The sequence below is a fragment of the Dryas octopetala genome, chromosome 5 (assembly GCF_963921425.1).
Source record: "Dryas octopetala chromosome 5, drDryOcto1.1, whole genome shotgun sequence".
NCBI classification, from domain to species: Eukaryota; Viridiplantae; Streptophyta; class Magnoliopsida; order Rosales; family Rosaceae; genus Dryas; species Dryas octopetala.
In genome coordinates this window covers 20,838,776-20,860,164 of record NC_141370.1, presented here as the reverse complement: position 1 = coordinate 20,860,164, position 21,389 = coordinate 20,838,776, and the positions used below count along the sequence as shown (strand labels likewise).

At 33.7% G+C, this 21,389-nt stretch overlaps 3 protein-coding genes across 4 annotated transcripts; 1 reads left to right on the top strand and 2 right to left on the bottom strand.

Annotated features, from left to right (window-relative positions):
• Positions 1-1,467: 1,467 nt before the first annotated feature.
• LOC147285619 (uncharacterized) lies at positions 1,468-5,055 on the bottom strand. 2 transcript variants are annotated; one of them, XM_086243794.1, is made up of 9 exons: positions 4,603-5,055; positions 4,054-4,146; positions 3,438-3,568; positions 3,168-3,318; positions 2,982-3,080; positions 2,690-2,818; positions 2,236-2,415; positions 1,917-2,033; positions 1,468-1,768 (listed from the first exon to the last, which is right to left on the bottom strand). In XM_086243794.1, exons 1-9 carry the CDS (start codon positions 4,921-4,923, stop codon positions 1,583-1,585), a joined length of 1,407 nt encoding a protein of 468 aa, XP_086099920.1. In that variant the 5' UTR covers positions 4,924-5,055; the 3' UTR covers positions 1,468-1,582. The 2 variants fall into 2 exon arrangements, with proteins under 2 accessions (XP_086099920.1, XP_086099921.1); XM_086243795.1 differs by having other exon boundaries at positions 3,168-3,314; positions 3,464-3,568.
• Positions 5,056-8,094: 3,039 nt separating this feature from the next.
• Positions 8,095-9,302, bottom strand: LOC147285618 (ethylene-responsive transcription factor WIN1-like). The gene is made up of 2 exons (XM_086243732.1): positions 9,168-9,302; positions 8,095-9,017 (listed from the first exon to the last, which is right to left on the bottom strand). The coding sequence occupies exons 1-2, from the start codon at positions 9,245-9,247 to the stop codon at positions 8,369-8,371; spliced, it is 729 nt and encodes a 242-aa protein (XP_086099858.1). The 5' UTR covers positions 9,248-9,302; the 3' UTR covers positions 8,095-8,368.
• A 9,358-nt stretch (positions 9,303-18,660) lies between these two features.
• LOC147285617 (SPX domain-containing protein 1-like) lies at positions 18,661-20,940 on the top strand. Its single transcript, XM_086245888.1, has 3 exons — positions 18,661-19,119; positions 19,769-19,895; positions 20,363-20,940. Exons 1-3 carry the CDS (start codon positions 18,817-18,819, stop codon positions 20,761-20,763), a joined length of 831 nt encoding a protein of 276 aa, XP_086102014.1. The 5' UTR covers positions 18,661-18,816; the 3' UTR covers positions 20,764-20,940.
• Positions 20,941-21,389: the final 449 nt, after the last annotated feature.

Genomic DNA, 21,389 nt, shown 5'->3' with positions numbered 1-21,389 from the left:
AATGATTATAAAAATTGAAGCAATCGGCAATGTGAAAAATGTCAATATATATGTATCCGAGTGGTTGTGTTGAAGAGTTCGAAAAATATAAAAATACTAAAATATGCAGTGGTGGTGCAGGTAAACAATTAACCCTTAAAATATGGTAGCATAAACTATGGATATGGGAGATTAGGTTACATTTTATTATTATTTTCAAAAATAAAAAATTTGTTCTAGGTTTATCTTATTGAATGAAACTCAATCCTAACTGTCTCATTCTGCATGTATCATTTGTGTGTATTCTTAGCAACAATTTTTCAAGTCTTTTATTTTCTTTTGTACCCTTTTTTTAGGCTTCTTAATTAACAAGTAACAACCAATAACCAATTGGTGGCTGAAAAAAGGGGTCAATTTTTATTCGGCGGCCAACAGAAAAAAAGTTTATTTGAGGGGAAAAAGTATCAGATACAAACCACCACATCATATTATGTATTATAAATCAATAATAAAATGACACGTAAACATCATTGACGAAACATATCATTGTTAGCAAGGCTCCTAGATTGTACAAAGTTTGGAACTTAGATTAAGCCTTTACTTACTGTACCGTATTAGCATGATAACGTGGCTCAACTGTTGTAGCTAAGACTTTCAATTCTCCATTTGACAGGGAGAACCGTTAGTGCAGTTAGAGGGAAAAAATAAACAAATCTTGCAGTTGATAACCAAATTGGGGTTTAATTTAGAGTGCCAAATTGCAAATGAATTTTCTGCAGCTGATTTTGAGGGTCAACCAACTGTGAGCTGTCCTCACAGGGACGTGGGGTAGCCAGCCTGAATTACATTAATGACCATGAGGTCCTCATGCATCTGAAATTCATGAGATTCAATTCAACCTGCTTGGCTGCTTGGCTGCTTGCTGACTATTCTTTGGGCGAATTGGATGATGAATTGATGACTCTACTCTGCTATTATGAATTTTGGTCTTCTTAGCTTTTTCTTCAACTAAAACTTTTATGTTTTTTATTTTTTGTTCATAAAGAGAAGGAAACTCCTATTTAACATTCTAGATCTTTATAATAAGTTTATATATATGACCCCTTCTCTTTGACCAAAGAAAAGGACCTTTCTCTTTTCTTAATTTTGTTTTTTTTTATTTTTAAATTGCATCAAAACCTCCTATTCAGCTAATCAAAGTAATTGAAGACCAAGATCCCAAGGTTGAAAAATCATAGTATGGCTGATGCTACATACATATTGCTTCTTTGGTTAAACAGTAAATTTGTTGAGACGTCATTCCCAAGCCTAATCCACTTATTTGTCAAAATTAGCAACATGTGTAAAAGCCACCACTGCTGGTGCGATCTCAGCAAGGGAAGAAAATGGTATATCGGACAAGGCTTTGTTACTCGTTTAATCAAATGATTTGTATGTCCTTGAGTTGAATGTTGATTGCTACAAATGAAATACACCCCTTTTAATATATGATTGAAAATTTTTGGGTACAAATTAGCTCAAGCAACAGCTCTAAGTTTTGTTCATCGTTACAAACAATGTTGAGGAAAAAAAAAGTGTACAGAAAAGAGTATACATAATGGATTTACAAAGACAAAGACAAACGATAGGTAGATGGGTTAGAACTAAGATCCCGAGCTACCTGGAGAAGGTGTTCTATGCTAATGTCAGGGTAGTGCTGCAGAAGCTTTAAATTGGCCACAAAATCACCACTTAATAGTCTGCTTTTCACACATAGCAGCATCGCACAGCAAATTTTAAGAAGCATATCCTGTGGGGTTTTCTTCCAATAAATCAGTATTCATTCATAATGGTGCAACATCATACTAGAAAAAGGAAAAACCAAATACAGTAGCAATAATTGGGAGAAGAATGGAGTGATCTGAATAACTAGCATGCACAGAGAAAGAGAAAGAGACCTGTACGCCATAAGGACTACTCAAGAGTGAATCCCAAATTCTCATGATGGATTGGAAATTGAATTCCTGTGTAAGTAGTAATGTGATCCACCTGAATGCATAGTATTGCGGTTTCACCTGCTTACAAGGGCATATGTTATAAGATCTCAAGGTTAGGCTCAACATAAGCTGTTGAAAATAGTATATAACTTAGAGGATCTAGAAAAATGATGCAACTTGAAAAAGGCATCTTGAACAACTTCAAACAAAATTAACACGAAATGGGTTGCACAGATATCAAGAAAAAGCAACTATTGTAATTCCCTTTGATACAATTTACCTTAGTAGTGAACTCAAGATGCCTCCACAGTTCGTCATCATTGGCTTTCAATAACTCTGACAAGCGGGAAAGAGTGGAGAGTATACCCACTGCACTGTTATCCAGTTGTTCGCAAAAGTGGTCCACTGAGTCACTCAAGAGTCGAACAAAACAAGAAAAACTATCTGCTTCTGCATTTGCCTGCAGAATGAGTCCATCATATGGCTTTAATTTCTCTTGGCACTTGGATGAGTAAGTATAACCTTTAAGGAAGGAAAAGACAATGGTGACCAATGAAGAAAAAACAGAATCATGCTACAAGTCAGTTTTGAACTTTCAAAATATTTGCAGGATAGGGCCCTTTTACCAAGCATGCTTTTAGATCACCTAGTGAATAGATACAAGTTATATCAAGCATTAATAAGCCAAAGACATCTAATATAAACATATGAAAATTTGCAGGAAACTTTCTTACAGCATTTTGATCATTGGTGTCAGTACTAAAGACATAGTATATTGGTGCCAAGACCTCATTCATGCCTTGCACATAACGGATTGCTGGATTTAGTTTTGCAAACAGGAGAAGAATGCTTCTCATTGCTTCCTGTAAATGGAAATACAAAAAAGCATCCAGTTAGTGACAATGAATCTATTAGCTGAAATGACCAGAGTAACCAGTGAATTTGGTGTATGATCCAGCTGCTATAATGATGTCAGTAACAAGGAAATCAAATTAAGAAAAAGATAATGCTGTGGGGATCATATACCCTGTGTTTCTTACTGAATGATGAGTCCCCTGAGAAGAATTTCAAATCTGGGTGTGTGCGTTGCAAATCACGGTCTATCTGTTCTGCAATCTCTGTATGCTATAAATACAAGTGTAGCATGATAAACATCACATAATTATATGGGAGGCAGCCAAGATACAACCTTATAATGAGAAGACATTTTACCTGAAAGTATTGATGCCAAGCACTAGCCTTACCAAGGCTTAGAGGGTGATCCTCCTGGGAAATTTCATGTCGCTTCAATGGTCCATCAACATCACTGTCAGCTGGACGATATTCCACAGCACCACCTTTTCTTCTTGTGACTTCTGACTGTCTAGATTCAAGATTTTGATTAGTGAACAATAACCACGAATCAGAAATAATGCGCCTGAAGTATAGATTTATTTGTAACAAAATTTCTGCAAATAAATTACTACTTTGTAGTTTGTTTACAATGCAACTTGGTGAGTGCATCTTACAGGACTCAGGAGAAGCTCTTCTTTAAGCTTGGCATACTTTAGTCGATTTTCTATGAGCTCTCTTTCCCATAAATCACGAGAGGGCGGTAAATAACCCAAGAGCAGCTGCGTGCATGAAATGTAAGGACAATCAATAATGTTAGTATTGAAGAAATAATATTTATTCTCTTTTTTACTCACTATCCTGGATTTAGGAAAGATATTAAACTAATTTAGCGAACAATTCCTTCAAGTGCTCCATGGAACAGCTAATCAATTCTTTCCTTGGAGGACTAAATCAACTGGGAGTTTTCAGTGGTTATGACAAACCATTAGAGCATATGGATTTGACAAGAAGTTTCTTGTCATAACTTGGGTTCTAATATTATCCTTGAAGGCTCAAGATTCGATAAATACATACATACATACATTGATATACATATATGCATAAATACCTATACAATGAATTCAAATAAAAAACTAAGACCCCCTTCATCATTTAATACTTGTGGTCTGAAGATTTACTCATATAGTAGAAAAACAAAAGTAACAGAACTCACATTACATAATGTAGGAAACTACTAGCGAAACAATGTAACGTGTAGTTGTACCTTCCAGGCTGTTGACCGCAAACCTCCTCCATCAGGAAGCCCTGAACTAGCAATTCTTTGTAACTTCTCCAAATTTATCTCTGGCTGAGAAAGCTAATTGTAAAAGAAAAAAATAAGATAAATCTTAAAGCTGCAAATTACCAGGGGGAAAAATGTAAAAGGACAAATTGTAAGGCCTAATGATCTATATGGTTTCTCAGAAAATATAAGTAAAAGGGATCGATAAACTATCAACATTATGTTGGTTGTTGGTTGGAACTCACAAAAATCCACACTGACAGAAATTCTGAGTGCAGTACTACTATTTCGAGCACATTGCGGAAAGATTTCGTTTCTTTGCTTTCTCACAATTTCCCAATAATTCAACACAAGCACAAAACTAAACCACACTAAACCCCCACAAAAAGTCCTAATTAAAAAAAAACAAACAAAAAAAGATAAAATATTTACTGATTATATTTATATCAAAATGCACCAAAACACATTCACACTAAAATTAAAGTGCCATCTTTTTCTCTCTATTTTTTCTTTCACTCATCAGATTCTCACCTCATACTCAAGATCAGACCTTTTATCATCCGCTGCAATGGCTGCCATCACCGAGACCGAACCCAACCCTTCTCTTTCGGGTCTCTGCCGGACCTTTAAATCGGATTCTCTATCCACCTTCTCATCTTCATCATTCCCACTCTCTCTACACGAACCGTACCCGTTGGCCTCAAACGTCTCGAGCTCTTCGCCGGACTCGAACACCGAATCGGACCCTCCAATTTCTTCCGCTTTGTCATCTAAACCGGCGACCAAGCTCCCCAGCCGGTCCGGGAAGACGCGCTTGGCCTTGTCCGGAAGCTTGAGCTTGCCTTTGAGCATGGTTGCCGAGTTCGTACTGAGTCAAGAAGAGTGAGGGCGCCGAGTTGGGTTGGTGGGTTTGTGTGGGAGGATTGCATTGAAGTCGGAGAGAGTGAAGAGAAAGAGGGTTTTGGGTGGTCATGAGTCGTATGGAACTCTGTGCTGAACCAGTTTCGCGCTTTGTGAAAGAATGGTAGTTAACGGTTGAATGGTAGGTTGCCCCACGTAGGATCCAAAAGGCCATTTTTATGGGCCAAGGGCCCAGAGGCTTTTGTGCTCCTTTTTTTTTTTTTTTTCCTTTTTGTTTTTATAAATCTTTTGCGCTCCTTTTCGGCCTAATCATTGAATGACACGTCAGCTTTGCACCTAATAAGTTGGTCAGGATTTTTTCATGTGATCATAACGGTACTTGGCGATATAACCAATCCATTAAAAGTATGATACATGTATAATTATTAAATAATTGTAATATTATACACGTGTTATAATTTGAGTGAATTGATCACACACCACGTGGTATTACACCCGAAAAAAATCTTGAATAAGACAGTCGTACCATGTGTATGTACAACCACCTAATGCTATAGCGCTATGTGCTTTATTTACTTTTAAAACTATATACTTTACTTTAAATGAATACATATGCTAGTGTATCATTAGAGGTCATATATACACGTGATACAACTGCCCATTGAATAATCTCTTGTTATGCACATAAAAAAAAATTTCTTTTCGAATCAGGGATTAGAAATAAAGAGGGAGATTGGGCTGCTTGATTAAAAACCCGATAATTAGGCCCAAAACACTGAAGTCTCTTTTTGCTTGGGCCCAGAAAGAGAGAGGGAGATTGGATTGCTTGATTAAGAACCCGATAATTAGGCCCAAATCTCTGAAGTCTCTTTCTTAATGAATTTGATTAAATAGGCATTATTTAGGCCCAAATCCTCTTCCCTTTGAATAAATTTGATTATATTAATATATTGTATCTTTCTTGTGTTGTTCTCTCTCTCTCTCTCTCTCCCTCCCTCTACAGTGACATTGCCGTCCCCACCAATTCTCTCTGCATTAGATGTGAGTCGTATCAATCATAAGCGACATGACATGACATGACAAAATATCTGAGCAGGAACAGGGACACAACTGCGATATTTTAGCTTCAAGCCTTCGAGAAAGATAAATAAGTATTAACTATTTAACTTTATTAAGTAATAAATTAAGGTTGAAATTTATTATGAATTAAAGAACATTTAGTACAGAGTTTGGGGAGAGGGCCGCTAGCTGGGACCAATCAAAATTATGAATGAAAGAACATTGATGATGATCAACCAACTACGTACGTACTAAATGGGCTTTAATTGAAATCATTTTCATACTTTGTTCTTGGTAGGAGGTTGGATCAAGCACCAACGACTAACAAACCATTCATATATACTCCACAAAAATTTATATATTTTGAAGTTTCAACATCATAATCAATTAGCTTTATTTTAGTGTTATTATTATTATTTTTTTTTAAGTTTGAGATATCTCAAATTCAAACCTATTTTCTCTCAGATAAAGACAAATATTTTCAATACCATCATAATCTATTTTCTTATTAACAAACTTAACTTTATATTAAATGAGAGTCCCTGTATGTGAGAGTCTCGTGTGGACTCATAGAAAAGTTCATTGGTTGAGACATGTATTAGATCATTACATTGATTATACAAAGATAATATTAAATGATGTTTCTTTCTTAATCATTTGTGGCATGTGGTTTGACCCACTAATTAATGATGTTTTTTTTTTTTTGGAGAAATGTTAACATCTATATCAGCTCTTGTACATATATTGTACAATATCCTTGTATACAACTTATGAGCTAGGTCATGGCCAAAAAAAAAAAAACTTATGAGCTAGGTGATCAATCGTTCACAATTTTGGTTTCCGCGCGTTATCAAAATCATGTATGGAATAATGTGTCTCCCCAAACTTGCATCAGCCACTCTAATAAACTTGTATCTTTCTGATCAAAATGATGATGAATGGATGCTGATCATATCATGTAGTTGCCATTATTCAATATTAAACTTTGTATATCTAGATACAACGATAATAGGAATTTCAAATTATGTGTAAATTATATATATTAGTGTTTTATTTATTGCAAAATAAATATATCTTAAAGTTATGTCATATATAAATCAATAAATCACTACCACACTTTATTTGAAATTCAAAATTAGGATGACTATGAACTCATATAGATATATATACTCAATTCCCATAACTTTTGATTGATATTAGTATATCACTCAATAAGAGACGGTGAATGAAAAAGTTTTAGGGGTGGACACGGTACGATATGAGACAATATGAGCCCCATACCAATATCATATTAAAATTTTTATTCGGTACGGTATGCACATTTTTAAAACTGATACCATACTATACCAGTGTTTTATAAATTCGGTATGATTTCGATATGTGCTAATATTTTAAACTTTTTTTTTTGGTCAAAAAACAATATTTAACAACCAAAAAGACATACTGTCAATCTCTTACACTTTTATTCTTATATATTAATTATCAATCATTTGATAGTAATTGTCTAACTCTAACCTAATATTCTTACATATTAGGTTAGTTAACTTTTTTACTCAAATGTCCCTAGGGAGTGAGGAATACTAGAATAGGGGATTGAGAATTCGCTGTGGTCAAGTCTACTATAGTCTATAAACTTGCCCAAATAGCCACTAATATAGCGACACATAATTAAAAAAATATTAAATAATTAAATTAAATATAATTCGGTACGGTATGGTATATTACGATATTAAAAGTTTCAGACCAATATCATACCGATTTTGAATTGATACGGTACAATATCGATATAATATGTAATCAGTATTATTTTTTGCACAAAATTGACACAATACGAAACAGTACGGATTCGGTATTTCTTTTTCAAATGCCCACCCCTAAAAAGTTTTGCGAAAAAAGTATGGAAAGTGACGTGAAGGCCACATAGTCAATTACCACCAAAAGAAAAAGTAACTAAAAAAGGAAAACAACACCCCACCAAGTCACCAACGCACCCCACAAAAATCTTTATGCTAAATTTGTATATTGGCAATTAAGCAAATTAATTGATTTCTTATTAATTTCAAGAAGATAAAAAGGCCAAACAAAGCAAGAATTCATCACGGAATTGAATTATATATATATAACCATTTTATTCTCTATTAGGCAGACAATTAATTATATTCCCAAACCTTAATTGTACGTTTACAGTTGCTCGAAACGTACATTTGGAAGCTGTAATGCATGCCTACTATATATTAATATATTATTACTAGAACTATGTATAAGTGAAATATTAATACTCTACATATAAAATTAAACACAATTAAACATATAATTAACTTAAATACTATATATATATATATATATATATATATATGGCATAGTAAGATGGATCTGACTACAAGAAAAAGTTTCCCTGATCATGATCACCTTGTTGATGAATGGCAAATGATGATGAATTATAATTAGGAGTAGAGGTGATGGTTGGACAATTTCTGTTAAGCAGCTCCTCGATCATTTGCAATGCAAATTTCTCTTCTTCATCCAAGGATGTTGGAGACTCTGATGATGATGATGAAGGCATAAATGGTGGTGTTGATAAAATACTCTGATCATGATGATGATGAGCATTCTTGTTGTTGCTCTTGTTGGTGTTTCCAAGCTGAACAGTCATGACCCAATTGGAATTATTATCAGAGTGTTGACCAGCTCGCTTTTGCCAGACACCAATGTGAGAGCTTTCATTGTCGAGCCTCAAGCAAGTCATAGAAGGAGACGGTGCCTTCCCACATTTTCTCAGCTTTGCATGTAGGATTTCTGATAGCTTAGTAGTACCCTTGTAATTAATTGGTGGTGAATCTGATGATGGAGATGATGTTGAATCCACACTGCTACATTTTGGGTCTGATATTCCCTTACTATTAGTTTGATTCGCAATTGGGAAATTGGTTTTGGCATTTCGTCCACTCATCAAAATGGCAGCTTCATCATATGCCCGGGCTGCCTCTTCTGCGGTCTCAAATGTGCCTAGCCACACCCTTCTCTTCCTGTCCATCAGATCACATACATATACATATAGAGTGACAAATTAAGTTAATTACGTTCTAATTAATAACATGTTAGTTGGTATCTATATGTATTTATATATATATATATAACATGGTACGTAGGGGGTGAATTGAAGGTAGCTAGCTTACAGTAAGGGGTGGCGAATTTCTGAAACCCAAGAGCCCCAATGGCGCTGCCTAACTCCTCTGAACTTCTTCGATTGTACCATTTCTTTTGTTTGTTTGTTTGTTTGAGTCTTAATTAGAGAAAGAGAGAGTCGAGGATTAATTATAAAGTGCAGGGGAGACGGAATCGATATATATAGAAATATACATTGGGAGAGAGAGGAATGAAGTATATATATATATATATGGAAGTGACAACTGACAAGATGGAGTACTAGTTGTGAAGAAGAAAAGTTAAAAGGAAAAAGTAAGGGGGTACAGTGTCGGCGAACTAAGAGCTAGCTTGCTTAGTACTCACTCACTCCAATATATTATTGCCTCCCCATAAATGACCTCCCCCTTGACTTGTCTTCTACCTGCTGCTCTCTCTCTCTCTCTCTCTCTCTCTCTCTCTCTCTCTCTTAATAAAGACCGGTTTCTTGGTCCAACTCTCTTAAAGATTAAAGGCTTGAACAGTTGCACAATATTTTTCATCGAGTCATCCAAGACTATTGGACAAAATAATGGGAAATCTAGTTTTAAGATTAAATGTTAAACAAAATAAATATTTGAAATATTGATTATTTATTTTTGTAAATAAATGATTTTCGATCTACTTAATTTTTTATAAAGATTATTTTTTAATAAAATCTTAAAAAATATATGGTTAGAATCGTTAAAATTTTATATGGAGTAAATCTCACTAAAAATTTGTGTAAAAATTAAAATGTCATGAATTAATCTCCCTTTTTATTATATTGTATTGTATTGCATGTACTGCGTTATCAATTTCATTTGAATGATATGATGCTTGCCTTACTGATTAATAGGTTAATTAAATTTATTTGTTTGAAGAAAATAGTGATGGTGCCTCACGATGTGCAGCAAGACGAAATGGGATTGGTGAAGTGATTAGAAATTCGAAGGGTGAGACGTTCGTGGCAGCGATTTCAGTGCCGGTGGTTGGGTGCTTGGATTCAACTGCTATCGAATTGATGGCACTCCACCGTGGGCTTCAAATGTTGTAGAGTGTGATGCTCTACAACATTTGCGAAGGAGAACTTGATGTGTAGTTCTGTAGCTGCTGTTGGCCAGTTTTTGAGGTTTTTTCTATTTCATATGTACCACCTGCTTGGCTCGGAATGGGCTAGATTGTGATCAACCCATGATATGGTGGGAGGAGGAGCCTATTTGGCTTATTTCTTGGATACAGATTAATCAATAAACAGTCTAAGGGCTTTTTCTTTAAAAAAACAAAAAAAAGAATAATATTATTTGTGTATGTTTCAACGTTGACTTGAAAATTAATTGCATGCAGTACTGGTTCACGTGACTAGCTAAAAGCCTAAAAAGACATGGATGGATGAGCGTCATGAATTTCAACAAATTAAACGATGGATGGAGGCCTATTGCCTTGAAAATTGAAATGATGGGAAAGTGATATTGTAGGTCGATGGAGTATTTATTTCTCTATGTCCAATTAGGTACCCTCTCTGCCATTTGTGCCAGTCTGACATGCATGCATTTAACACATTCTGCCATTTTGTCCAAACTGCAGGTGTATATGCAATTTTAGATCGAGAAGCACAATATGCATGCATGCATATATTGTCTATAATTGTACATTGTTTATTTTTGGTTCTGGTGTAAAAATGGGTATCTAATCAAATTAGGTAATTACGTGCGAGCGTGATTAGTTTGTATTGCTATACCTAAAAGCACCTTCATTAGTTGTTATACCTATTGGTATAGCGCGCGGTATTTAATTTTCCTTTTATTAGAAAAGGGGTTTATTAAGTTCCAATTTTATCTTTTCAGAAAAAAAAAAAAAAATCAAATTCTTATATGCTCTTGGTTAATCAGCTATTTGGGTTAATGCATGCATCTCAATTAAAAACTTGCAATCCATCGTTAGCTGTTTTGGTTCCTTTTTTTTTTTTTTTTGTGTGGCTGAGTTAGAATATGTTAAAAAATAAATAAATAAGGAATTCTAAATTTTATTGGCATTTTATTGATCGACAAAGTGCAGTGCGTTGATGAAGCAGATGAGTAGTGAGCATCACGAGTGGGCATGAGTAGTGTACAATAGCTATTAAACTAAAATGGTCCAGAATATGGAAATGCCGTACGTAACTTATGCATATGCTAATTGCTAAATACATAAATGGGTTGAGAGCTGGAGAATAATGCCAATACCAAATGTCAATTCGCCGAATTAAATAGCTTTTTATAATTCTTCAACTATTTGGTTAGGTTTGGTATTTAAGATTTTCGAAGGCGTGGCACAATTCAGATGAAACAGATCACATCTGATGCATATGTGGTGGGAGGACTGTAAGGGGAACACAATTAAATAAAGTTACAATTTCGTCAAACAGCTCAAATTTAATGTAATGTGATGTATGCATGAATTAAATAGCGTAACTGATAAAAAAAAATACGTATATGTGTGTATCTAGGTAGTTATCGAGTTAATCGTGTTAAAATGACCATAGAATTTGCTGGTTTTGTATCTAAGTTATGTATATATTAAAAAAAAAAAAAAAAAGTGAAGTGAAGTGAAATTGAATTCACAGTTGATTTTCTAGTAGGACAACATTTATTAACGTATGGATGCATATTTGTAATGGACAAATATGAAACTGAATTTGACATGCATAGCATATCCCACGTGCAGTGTGTCAACAAGTATATATGTTCCCTCCAGCTAATTATACATTTATAGTAGTAGTACTTGATCCATATATTATGATGATATGACTTTTTATGATGGCCCTATATATTAACTATTAAGGAGTACGTTGGTGATGTCATATATATCATTCTTAATTTTTGTTGGATATGAAATTTGAATAGTACGTTCGTAGTAGCTAGATCGTATGGCCGGATCGATCTATAGACCCATCAATCCATCATCTTCTGGCTTTCAAGTCTCATTACAGACGGAAAAATCGCGGATCAATGACTCAGTGAGTCGGTGAAAAGTAAGAACACCGACGGACCAAAAGCGACCTAACGGCTAATACCTCCTTATTGGCTTAATTGGGAATTTAGGACCAGTGCTAGTAAGTACTGATCATGGTACTAAAGCGACCCAACGGCTAATGCCACTTTAATTATTCAGTTGAATTAAATAATAGATCGAATTATAATGAAATTTTTTGGAAATTAAAGTTATTTCATGATCAGTGGCAAAAAATAAATAAATTTATTTCATGATCGAATTCAATTAATATCACTTCCCCATGTAACTGGTACTAGCTAATTAATTACCAACATATCGCCCACAATTCACAAGTATTATGCACAAGAGTAAAACTTTCATACAAGAAAGAGTAAAACTTTCACACAAATATTATATATTTATTGTCTTTATCTCTCTCATCACAAGATAGAAAGAGAGAAATAGACATATAAAGTATATACATTCGTGATAGATATATGAGACTTTTTTCATACATAAAATATCATATGTGCCCTCCTTCCTCCTACTAATTAAGAATATCAGGGCATTTTCGATGGAGCTATATGCATATAGGCCGTTTTTCATGTGAGATTTCTCATTTAAGGGTAAACAACAGATTTATTGTGAAGTTCATTCTACGTTGTAATTCAACGATTAAAGCTATCAATTTTTTAAGTCTTATTTCAAAGATCAATTTTGCAAAATATTAAATAAATCGGAAACCATTTAATTTTTTGATTAAATGCTCATCATTTCTAGTGTTTGTCGAAAATATTATATTCGTCAATTTATTTGATCAAATAATGAAATAGAAATGATCTTAAATAGAGACATACAAAATAGATGATTCGGATCGTTCAACTACAATATAGAATAGGTCGTACGAAAAATTTCTTAATTAAATTAAATTATTTGAAAATTTTCTTAATGAAAGAATATGCATATATATATCCGATCAGGTATGAATATACGAATCTTACTTGAAGACTCAGTTTATTCAGAGTCTCCTTAACAGCCTTGTTCGGCTAGCTAGCTCAGTCCCCCCATCCCTCCCTTTGTTATTTGATTATTAATTAATTTCCATTTCCATCGCTCCATCTTAATTGAGTTCCATGCACAGATAAATGTTGTAGCCAAACAATCCTAAATATATATATGTGAAGAGGTCATTGGGTCTCTTCAAAGCCTAGCCATTAGCCTTTAGAAACATTCTAAACACAAGTGTAATAAGCTAGCTAGAAAATTAATTTACTTATTAAAGAGAATCTAGCTAGCATTACATGCATATTATATTATATATAAGAATTGAATTGAATTCGCAGAAAAATTAGGTCATCCACTTACGTACTTTGAAATGGAGACAAAATTATGTGTGGAAATGGACCTCAACTTTATGTTTTCCCATGTAGGTCCATTTTAAGGAACATCCCAATCATACCATATTTTCCATGAAGCCTGGCTTTATGTCTCTTTTTTTTTTTGGGTAAAAAAGAAATAAAAGTTAATTTTTAACTTTTGTCCAATTTGAAGGAAGAAAATGAATTAATCATGAATTAAAGAAACTTATTTTTTTTCAATCCCTATATAATGGTGGAATATCAATCCCTAGTAAGTAGTCCATTTTCTTCCTTCTAATTGGACAAAATTTATTAGTTATCCTCCGTTTATTCCTTTACTACATTTTGAATTTAATAAATTAATCTATTCAATTTCATCTTGAGCACCATACTAGATGAATAAGTCGATTTCACATTTTTTTGTTGTGGTGGTTGGTTGCACATCTAAAAGTTGAAGACGACTACTTTTCTCATCCGGGAATTGATTATTACGTGGGTCAATACGGGCCTAAAGAATGCTGTTTATGGTGCCGGTATTCTGGAAACCAAAGCAGTAGCTAGCCATGTGAGATCCCAACTACAAGCTAGTAGCTAGCTGCTAGCCAGACTCCTGTATGGGATGGGCTTTGACCCAAAACACATTGAATGTAGTATTGCGTATGTCTTCTCATTTTGTAACAGGCCCATACCCAAATCATTAGTGGGCGGAGTGTCTTACTAACCTGAGTACTTAAGGGTCCTTTATGTGTCTTTACCATCATAGTACTGAATAGATTATGATCATCTAGTCTACCTATAAAAAATAAAAAATAAATTTAGGAGAAGAGGAAATTGAATTTGGTGCATAGTGAATAAATAGTCTTTCAACTAAGTTACTCAACAACTGCACTTTATCTATTTAATTTATTATAAAATCACGTTATAAGGCTCGATGACTAACCGGTTTCATTAAATGAAACATTATATATTATCACACCGGCCCCCAAAAAAAAAGAAGAGTAGATATTAGGATAACATTCTTAATTACTTCCATTAGGAATATCCTGAAAAATCTTCTCCATAGATGACAGATGAAACTGGAATGATTCGAGACTTCTACTGTTTAACCATATCTTATAATATCATTCTTAAAGTTTATTTTAAGGTGCCAGTGTGCTCCTTTTAAATTTTTTAAAAAATAATTGTAAGACTAATTGAGCTAAACTTCAATGACCATATGCAAATTAGTAAATTAATCATTATGACATGGGATTTGGGTTTTATTCCTTTATTTTTTTTATAGGGTATATGCCGCTTTAAGTCCCCCAATTAAAATTATCTATAAATTAGGATCTATAAATTATCTTCAAGGAACCCAAAAAAAAAAAATTGAGCTGTGATGGTTGTGATTTGTGAAATGTGAAATGTGAAGCGGCCAAGAGAAAATTTTCCAAATATGTGGTAACAGAGAAATGGAGTTGGGCACAAGGCCCACAACAACAACCAATGTGTGCCACTCATTACTGAAATATATATAATATATAGTATTACTGTATTAGTAGAGGAAAAGATTAATGCAAGGGCATAAAATATAGTTGTTGGGTGGGAAAATGGGTGATAAAATAGACGATACTACCAACTCGTGATGTGGGAGACTGGGAGCACAAAGGAACCCAAAGGAGAATATGCCAATGCTTTCATCGCTTACCATTTCCTCATCTAGTCTTATTATAACATCCTTAACAAAACTACTAAATTAATTATCGAAACATACATATATGACTTTGATATAAGTATTCATTCTTCTATTAGTATAAGATCTGAATGGTTGTTAGATAAAATCAACCATATATCAAGATTTTAGATTCAGATTATAGACAAATCAGTCCCAATTTGACCCAAAAATTAGTCAGCAAATCTAACCTAAACAAAATCATTGTCGGTACATTATATGGTATCGAGTTTTTTAATTTAACTCGTGATCCTAAACATTTTTTCCCTCATTATTCAAACTAATGGGGTTCTCTCTCCCTCCTTTATCTATGAATTTAAGTATTTAACTTTTAACCCATAACAAATTTATAAAAAAATTATACTACATTGACGAATAGGAAAAAAAAAAAAGGAAGGATATTAGGCAAGAAAGACTCAGAATAGGGACCATACTCTTTTGCTGTAATAATATTAGGGACACTTATTTGTGGTAATTACATATCAGTTTATTAGTTATTACTTGCTTTAAATAAATAAAACTCAGAATGAACCAGAAATTATGAAAAGTTTTTACATCGATTTATAGTTATTTGATAAAAATTGGTACTTAGTGCTACTATTTTGTCTGACCGTAAAGGCAAAGCTTCCTATTAAATAAATAAAGCGAAGCTTCCAACAATCCAACCTCCCAACTTCCAAAGAGACTCCGGAAATCAAGACTCGAAGCCAAGGATATCCCACAGAGAGATCCGAATCTTGTCCGTGAGGAACACAAAATTCCAAGATCAAATTTCATGCGAATTTAATTTAATATTTTAATGTACGGACTTGGACATGTTAATTGCGTTGTCGTGTATATCACGCTGTCTGAACGGCAGTGTTAAGAGCCACGCGTACGTATTTTAATAAGAGATAAGGCATATTTCTGAAATGCTTTTAGAATTATACCATGCTTCATAAATGAGCAAAACTTAACTTCACTCCACTACAATTTGGCTCGGCTTTTATCTACCACGCCATAATATGTCGGCTTGCCCATAAAACAAAGAGAACCTCCACTTTTTTTCTTTTCTTTTTTTCCACTTTTTTCTTATGAAATAATAAATATCTTTTTATAAATTATGATGTTATAATTGATATCTTTGACGTGGCAAATTTTCATTCGAACTAAGTTATGGCATCTTCCAACTTGGCTATTAATCAATGAGTGAATTTGAAGGGCACTTGATATAATCGGTTGTACTTGTGGATCTGTCACAATTATTCTTAATACAAGTATTGGCATTTAACAACTTTTAGCTTTCTCTTAGTATAATATTATGCCCAGGCCATTAAATGATAATCTAATTTCACTAATTAGATTGGATAAAGAAAATTTATAATGTTATCATTGACTCCATTGAGATAGAAATATGTCTTTTTAAAAGAATAAAACATACAACATACAACATTCACTAAATATTCAAGTTCTTTATTAATAAGTCATAACATACAACATTTTTTAGTTATAAAACTAAATTTATAATCTATTTATTTTAAGCCATAAAATATATTTTTAAACCACACAAAATATTTCTAAGCCACAATTAAAAAAAAAATCAAGTATGGAACATTCAATACTATTCAAATTCAAGCATACCTAATTTGTTATTTAATTTTTTTGAATTTTTTTTGAGATTTTAAGATTTATGGTATAATATTTATAATTTAGGGTTAAAGCCCTAAAACCCTAAGTATGAAGTCATAAAACATAAACTTTAAATGCTTAAAGCTTAGACAATACTACATAATTCAACAAAATACAATTATGCGAAATTATAAAGTGTAACTCTACAAGAGTTACATACTGTATTATAACAAAATAAAATGAAATTATTTACATACTATATCATAACAAAAAAAAAATGTAACTTTTTGAGGGTTACATAAGGTGTTAGGAAAAAAGTTTAGTTTTAAGCCACACCCTGTGGCTTAAAAATAAATAAATATTTTTTATGAATTTATGAGTGAAACTTACAAATTTTTGTGACTTTTTGCTAATTTAATTTAGATATTATCCATTAAAATTCTATGGTAAAAACTTTATCCAATAGCCTTGTGAAATAGAAAGACTAGTAGTGATGCATCATTATTGAGAAGAACAAAAAAGAAAACCAAATTCAACTTGCCTAATGCATTAAGTAAAACTTTTAATATATATTTAATAATATTTGACTCTTTATTTGAATAAAACTATATATATCATATTTTATCTACTACATATTAATATCACTTTTTTGTTAAAAGTGAGATTTGTATTGGTGGATTCTATTTTTATTAGACATGTTATATTAATGTGGTATAAAAAAGACATATTTTGGATTTGATATGCAATAAAATAATTATAATGAGAAGATGTGTAGTAATTTGTGAAGGTGGGGTACAAAATATAATGAATTTAGAGATATGAATTAATGGACTAAGGCAAGGTGGGCACTATCTCTATCACCACTTTGCATAATACTGAGCCTACACATGTAATGGACAACCTTCTAAAACGATAGCTACCAAAACTTACACCATAACACATAATATGTTTAACACATACCATATAAAAATATATTGAATGCTACAACATGGACATCCTTAACTAATTACTTACACTAAATTAACACACCTTGATTTCATTTTATTGTGATCAAGATAATTAAAAAGAAGCTCATCATTCAACCTTTTTAGGTCAAATTTCACATGCATGACTGAAACAGATAAATTACCCGATCACATAATAATTTTGGTAAACTTGATAGCATACATGAAGAAAATTATGAATAATATATATAATTAGTCCTAAACCTTATTACACATGTATATCTCTACTCACTAGCATTACACAATACGAGTCAGCTCACTCCCTTAGTCCAACCCAGCTATACACTCCTCGAGCCACTCTAAAAGTAGCACTGCTCCACGTGTCCCGTCTAAAGCACATAAAAAGAAAAAATAAGGGTTTTTTTAATTTTGGTACCTAAATTTTGGTTTTGTTCCAGAAATTTAAATTATTATTTGTCAAAAATTTATTTTGTTTCAATTTAGTATATAAAGTGATTTTTTTCAAATAATACATCAAAATTAGGAGCATTTTAGTTAACTTAGGATCATATTCTATTTATAAGACACATGACCAAATTTTGTTAGTACTTTTTAACAAGTCATATTGTATACTAATTTAAAAGTTAGAATAAAATAAAAATTTAGGTACCTATTTAGAAAAAGCCCAAATTTCAGATATTAAAATTGAAAAAAAATCCTAAAAATAATAATAAAATCTCTCTCTCTCTCTCTCAACACACACACACTTGTGACTCGTGTGTGAGTAATGACTTGAACTGAGAAACAAAGGGAATAAAACCCGAAATATACTCTCCGAAAACAAAAGGATATTCCAACATTAACCCTTGGAATATTCTCTCCTTACCGTTATATCCCCCTCCCCTCCCTCGCCTTCCTTCTCTCCCTCGCTTCACCTTCACTACCACTCCCATATCTCCTTGTATTTTCTCTCATTATTTTCCGTCACTTTCCCGAGAAAATTTAAAAGATTTAAAGATTTCACCTTTCAAATTAATCGAACAACAAAGAAGCTAGGTTAGCTTTGGAGATGAAGTTCGGGAAGAGCCTGAGCAACCAGATCGAGGAAACCTTGCCGGAATGGCGGGACAAGTTCTTGTCCTACAAGGAGCTCAAGAAGCGCATGAAGCTCATCGAGCCCAAAGGCGCTGACAACAACAACAACAGGCCCTGCAAGCGCCTCCGAGTCGACGACGATGCCTCCGCCGATTGTACGGACGCTCCTCGTATGTCCACGGAGGAGATCAATTTCATTCAGTTGTTGGAGGACGAGCTCGAGAAATTCAACTCCTTCTTCGTCGAAAAGGAGGAAGAATACATTATTAGATTGAAGGTATTCTTTTTTAATTTCATATTGTCGTTTCTCTGTTTATTTTGTTGTTTGTTTCCTGAGAAATTTTTTCTAATTTTGATTCAACAAGTCTCGGAAAACCCCTAATTTTCTAAATTTGGAATCTGAATTGCTTGGATTTTAGCCTCGGACTACATATTTTGATAAGAACGCGAACCATACGTAAACGACGTCGTTCACATAAATCAGCGCCGTTTATTCTATTGTGCGCTCTAGCCTCTAGGTGGTCCTTTCGATTCTTGGTTCTTATCGCTTCTTAACTTTCTAAGCAGTCTGATAGGTTTTAAGCTTAGCATGCGCACGGCGCACTTGGAGTCTTTATTCCTCGTTTTTATGACGGACCGTTAGACCGTTAGTCATTTGGGCGCTTTTGCCGTTGCTTTGTCAACCACTCAATACATTCACGTGTGGGAGACTGCCACGTGTCACCTTGAACTAGTGCTTCGCACATCACTTTGTATGGCTGGTGCTTTTTGCCGCTATATTCCGTTGGTTAACAAACGGCAGACACTGGTGCCTTTGTTTTTGTATTATAGTATTATACTGTAATGTATTGCTGGAATTGCAAAGCTTTTTCAGTTTAATATACGATGGCAGGAGATGAACTGTATTGTATGTGTATGGAGTGCAGGAGATACAAGACAGGGTGGCAAAAGCAAACCATTCAAATGAAGAGATTATCAAGATTCGCAAGGAAATAGTCGACTTCCACGGAGAGATGGTTTTGTTGGAGAATTACAGTGCCCTCAACTATACAGGTATAGATTTTATTGGAGATAGAATTACACTTGTCTACATTTATTCAACTCATTACTCTTTAACAAACTTGTTTCAGTTTACCATGTATATAATGATCAAGGCATTTAGGATATAAGCCTCGTAACCAATTTGGGAGATGCTTTACATTCTTTACTCTTTTAAATTACTTATGGCGTAGTTTGCTTAACCAAATAGGTTTCAGAAAATTAACTTAATTCACAATATCTATTTACTTAGAACTGAAAACCAATCAGGCCATTGGGGTTATAAAGGGAATTCTGTATTTACCCAAATGAAGATACTGGCACATCTGATGCCTATACTCTTGTAAAACCAAATGGAGTTTGATCCCTTGAATTTACTTTTGGAGGATCTCAATACTTGTATAGCCATTCAGGACTTGTTAAACTGTGTTGTGTAGAGATATTCTTGGTTTAAAAAGCACAATTTAATTTTCTTTGAACAGGACTGGTAAAGATACTCAAGAAGTATGACAAAAGAACTGGTGCTCTTATTCGCTTGCCCTTTATTCAGAAGGTCTTGCAACAGCCTTTCTTCACCACTGACTTGCTCTACAAGCTCGTGAAGGAGTGTGAGACCACGCTTGACCAGCTTTTCCCCATGAATGAACAGCTAGCTCCAACTGAAGCATTTGATCGGGTTGAAGGGTTCGATCCTTCAACTTCTGCCTCTACCAAGAGTGATGGTATTCAAAGAGTAACCAAGGAACTTGCAGAGATTGAGTATATGCAGAGCTTATACATGAAAAGTACGATATCAGCATTGCGGGTTCTGAAAGAAATTAGGAGCGGAAGCTCAACTGTCAGTGCGTTTTCATTGCCACCGCTGCAAATAAATGGGGACTAGCATGTCCATTTTGTTTTGTTTTTGTTATTTATTTTAAAAAGTTTTACATGCATCTGCTATGCATGCTCTATATACTAACACAGATGTAAAATGCACAATTGTAGCTTGAATGAATTGAGGAGAATTAAAAGTTCTGTAAAATAAAATCTTTGGCCTAATAGTAATAATGTTCTACAACTATGAAAGTTTTTGTCAACATTTATGTTTCCAGAGTATGTGGATTGGGTGTTCCTTATGGCTTTCTAACACTCTCAAAGTGGAAACTAAAAGGAATCAGTTTAATTTTCATCATGGACCCATTAGAGTCTTCTGGTGATACTATCTATATATAATGTTCCTAGCTTGAACCTCCTCTATACCTAAGAGTTCCTATACACTAGGGCCATGGCATTGCAGGCCTACAAATTCTGCATTGCAAATCTTACAGAGTATGAAAGAGGAAATTTACTTGGATTATGAACATTATCAAATTATATGTTGCACTAAAACTAAAAGTACTAACTTAGGCACCCACAAAGTGCTGCACTAATTCAGAAGCTATCAAAATATTTGCATGCAATCAAGCTTTCCATGCAAAAAAAGGAAATGTGAACCCAATGAGAACAAGCGGAAAAGAAAAGAAAGAA

Excerpts from the sequence above, each read along its gene's own strand:
- LOC147285618 (XM_086243732.1), bottom strand. The coding sequence starts at position 9,247 with ATGGTACAATCGAAGAAGTTCAGAGGAGTTAGGCAGCGCCATTGGGGC. Across the intron at positions 9,018-9,167 it reads GAAATTCGCCACCCCTTACT|GAAGAGAAGGGTGTGGCTAG; the intron begins GTAAGCTAGCTA and ends TCTGATGGACAG.
- LOC147285619 (XM_086243794.1), bottom strand. The coding sequence starts at position 4,923 with ATGCTCAAAGGCAAGCTCAAGCTTCCGGACAAGGCCAAGCGCGTCTTC. Across the intron at positions 4,147-4,602 it reads GGTCTGATCTTGAGTATGAG|CTTTCTCAGCCAGAGATAAA; the intron begins GTGAGAATCTGA and ends TTTTACAATTAG. Across the intron at positions 3,081-3,167 it reads CTTGGCATCAATACTTTCAG|CATACAGAGATTGCAGAACA; the intron begins GTAAAATGTCTT and ends TTGTATTTATAG.
- LOC147285617 (XM_086245888.1), top strand. The coding sequence starts at position 18,817 with ATGAAGTTCGGGAAGAGCCTGAGCAACCAGATCGAGGAAACCTTGCCG. Across the intron at positions 19,120-19,768 it reads AATACATTATTAGATTGAAG|GAGATACAAGACAGGGTGGC; the intron begins GTATTCTTTTTT and ends TATGGAGTGCAG. Across the intron at positions 19,896-20,362 it reads CAGTGCCCTCAACTATACAG|GACTGGTAAAGATACTCAAG; the intron begins GTATAGATTTTA and ends TTCTTTGAACAG.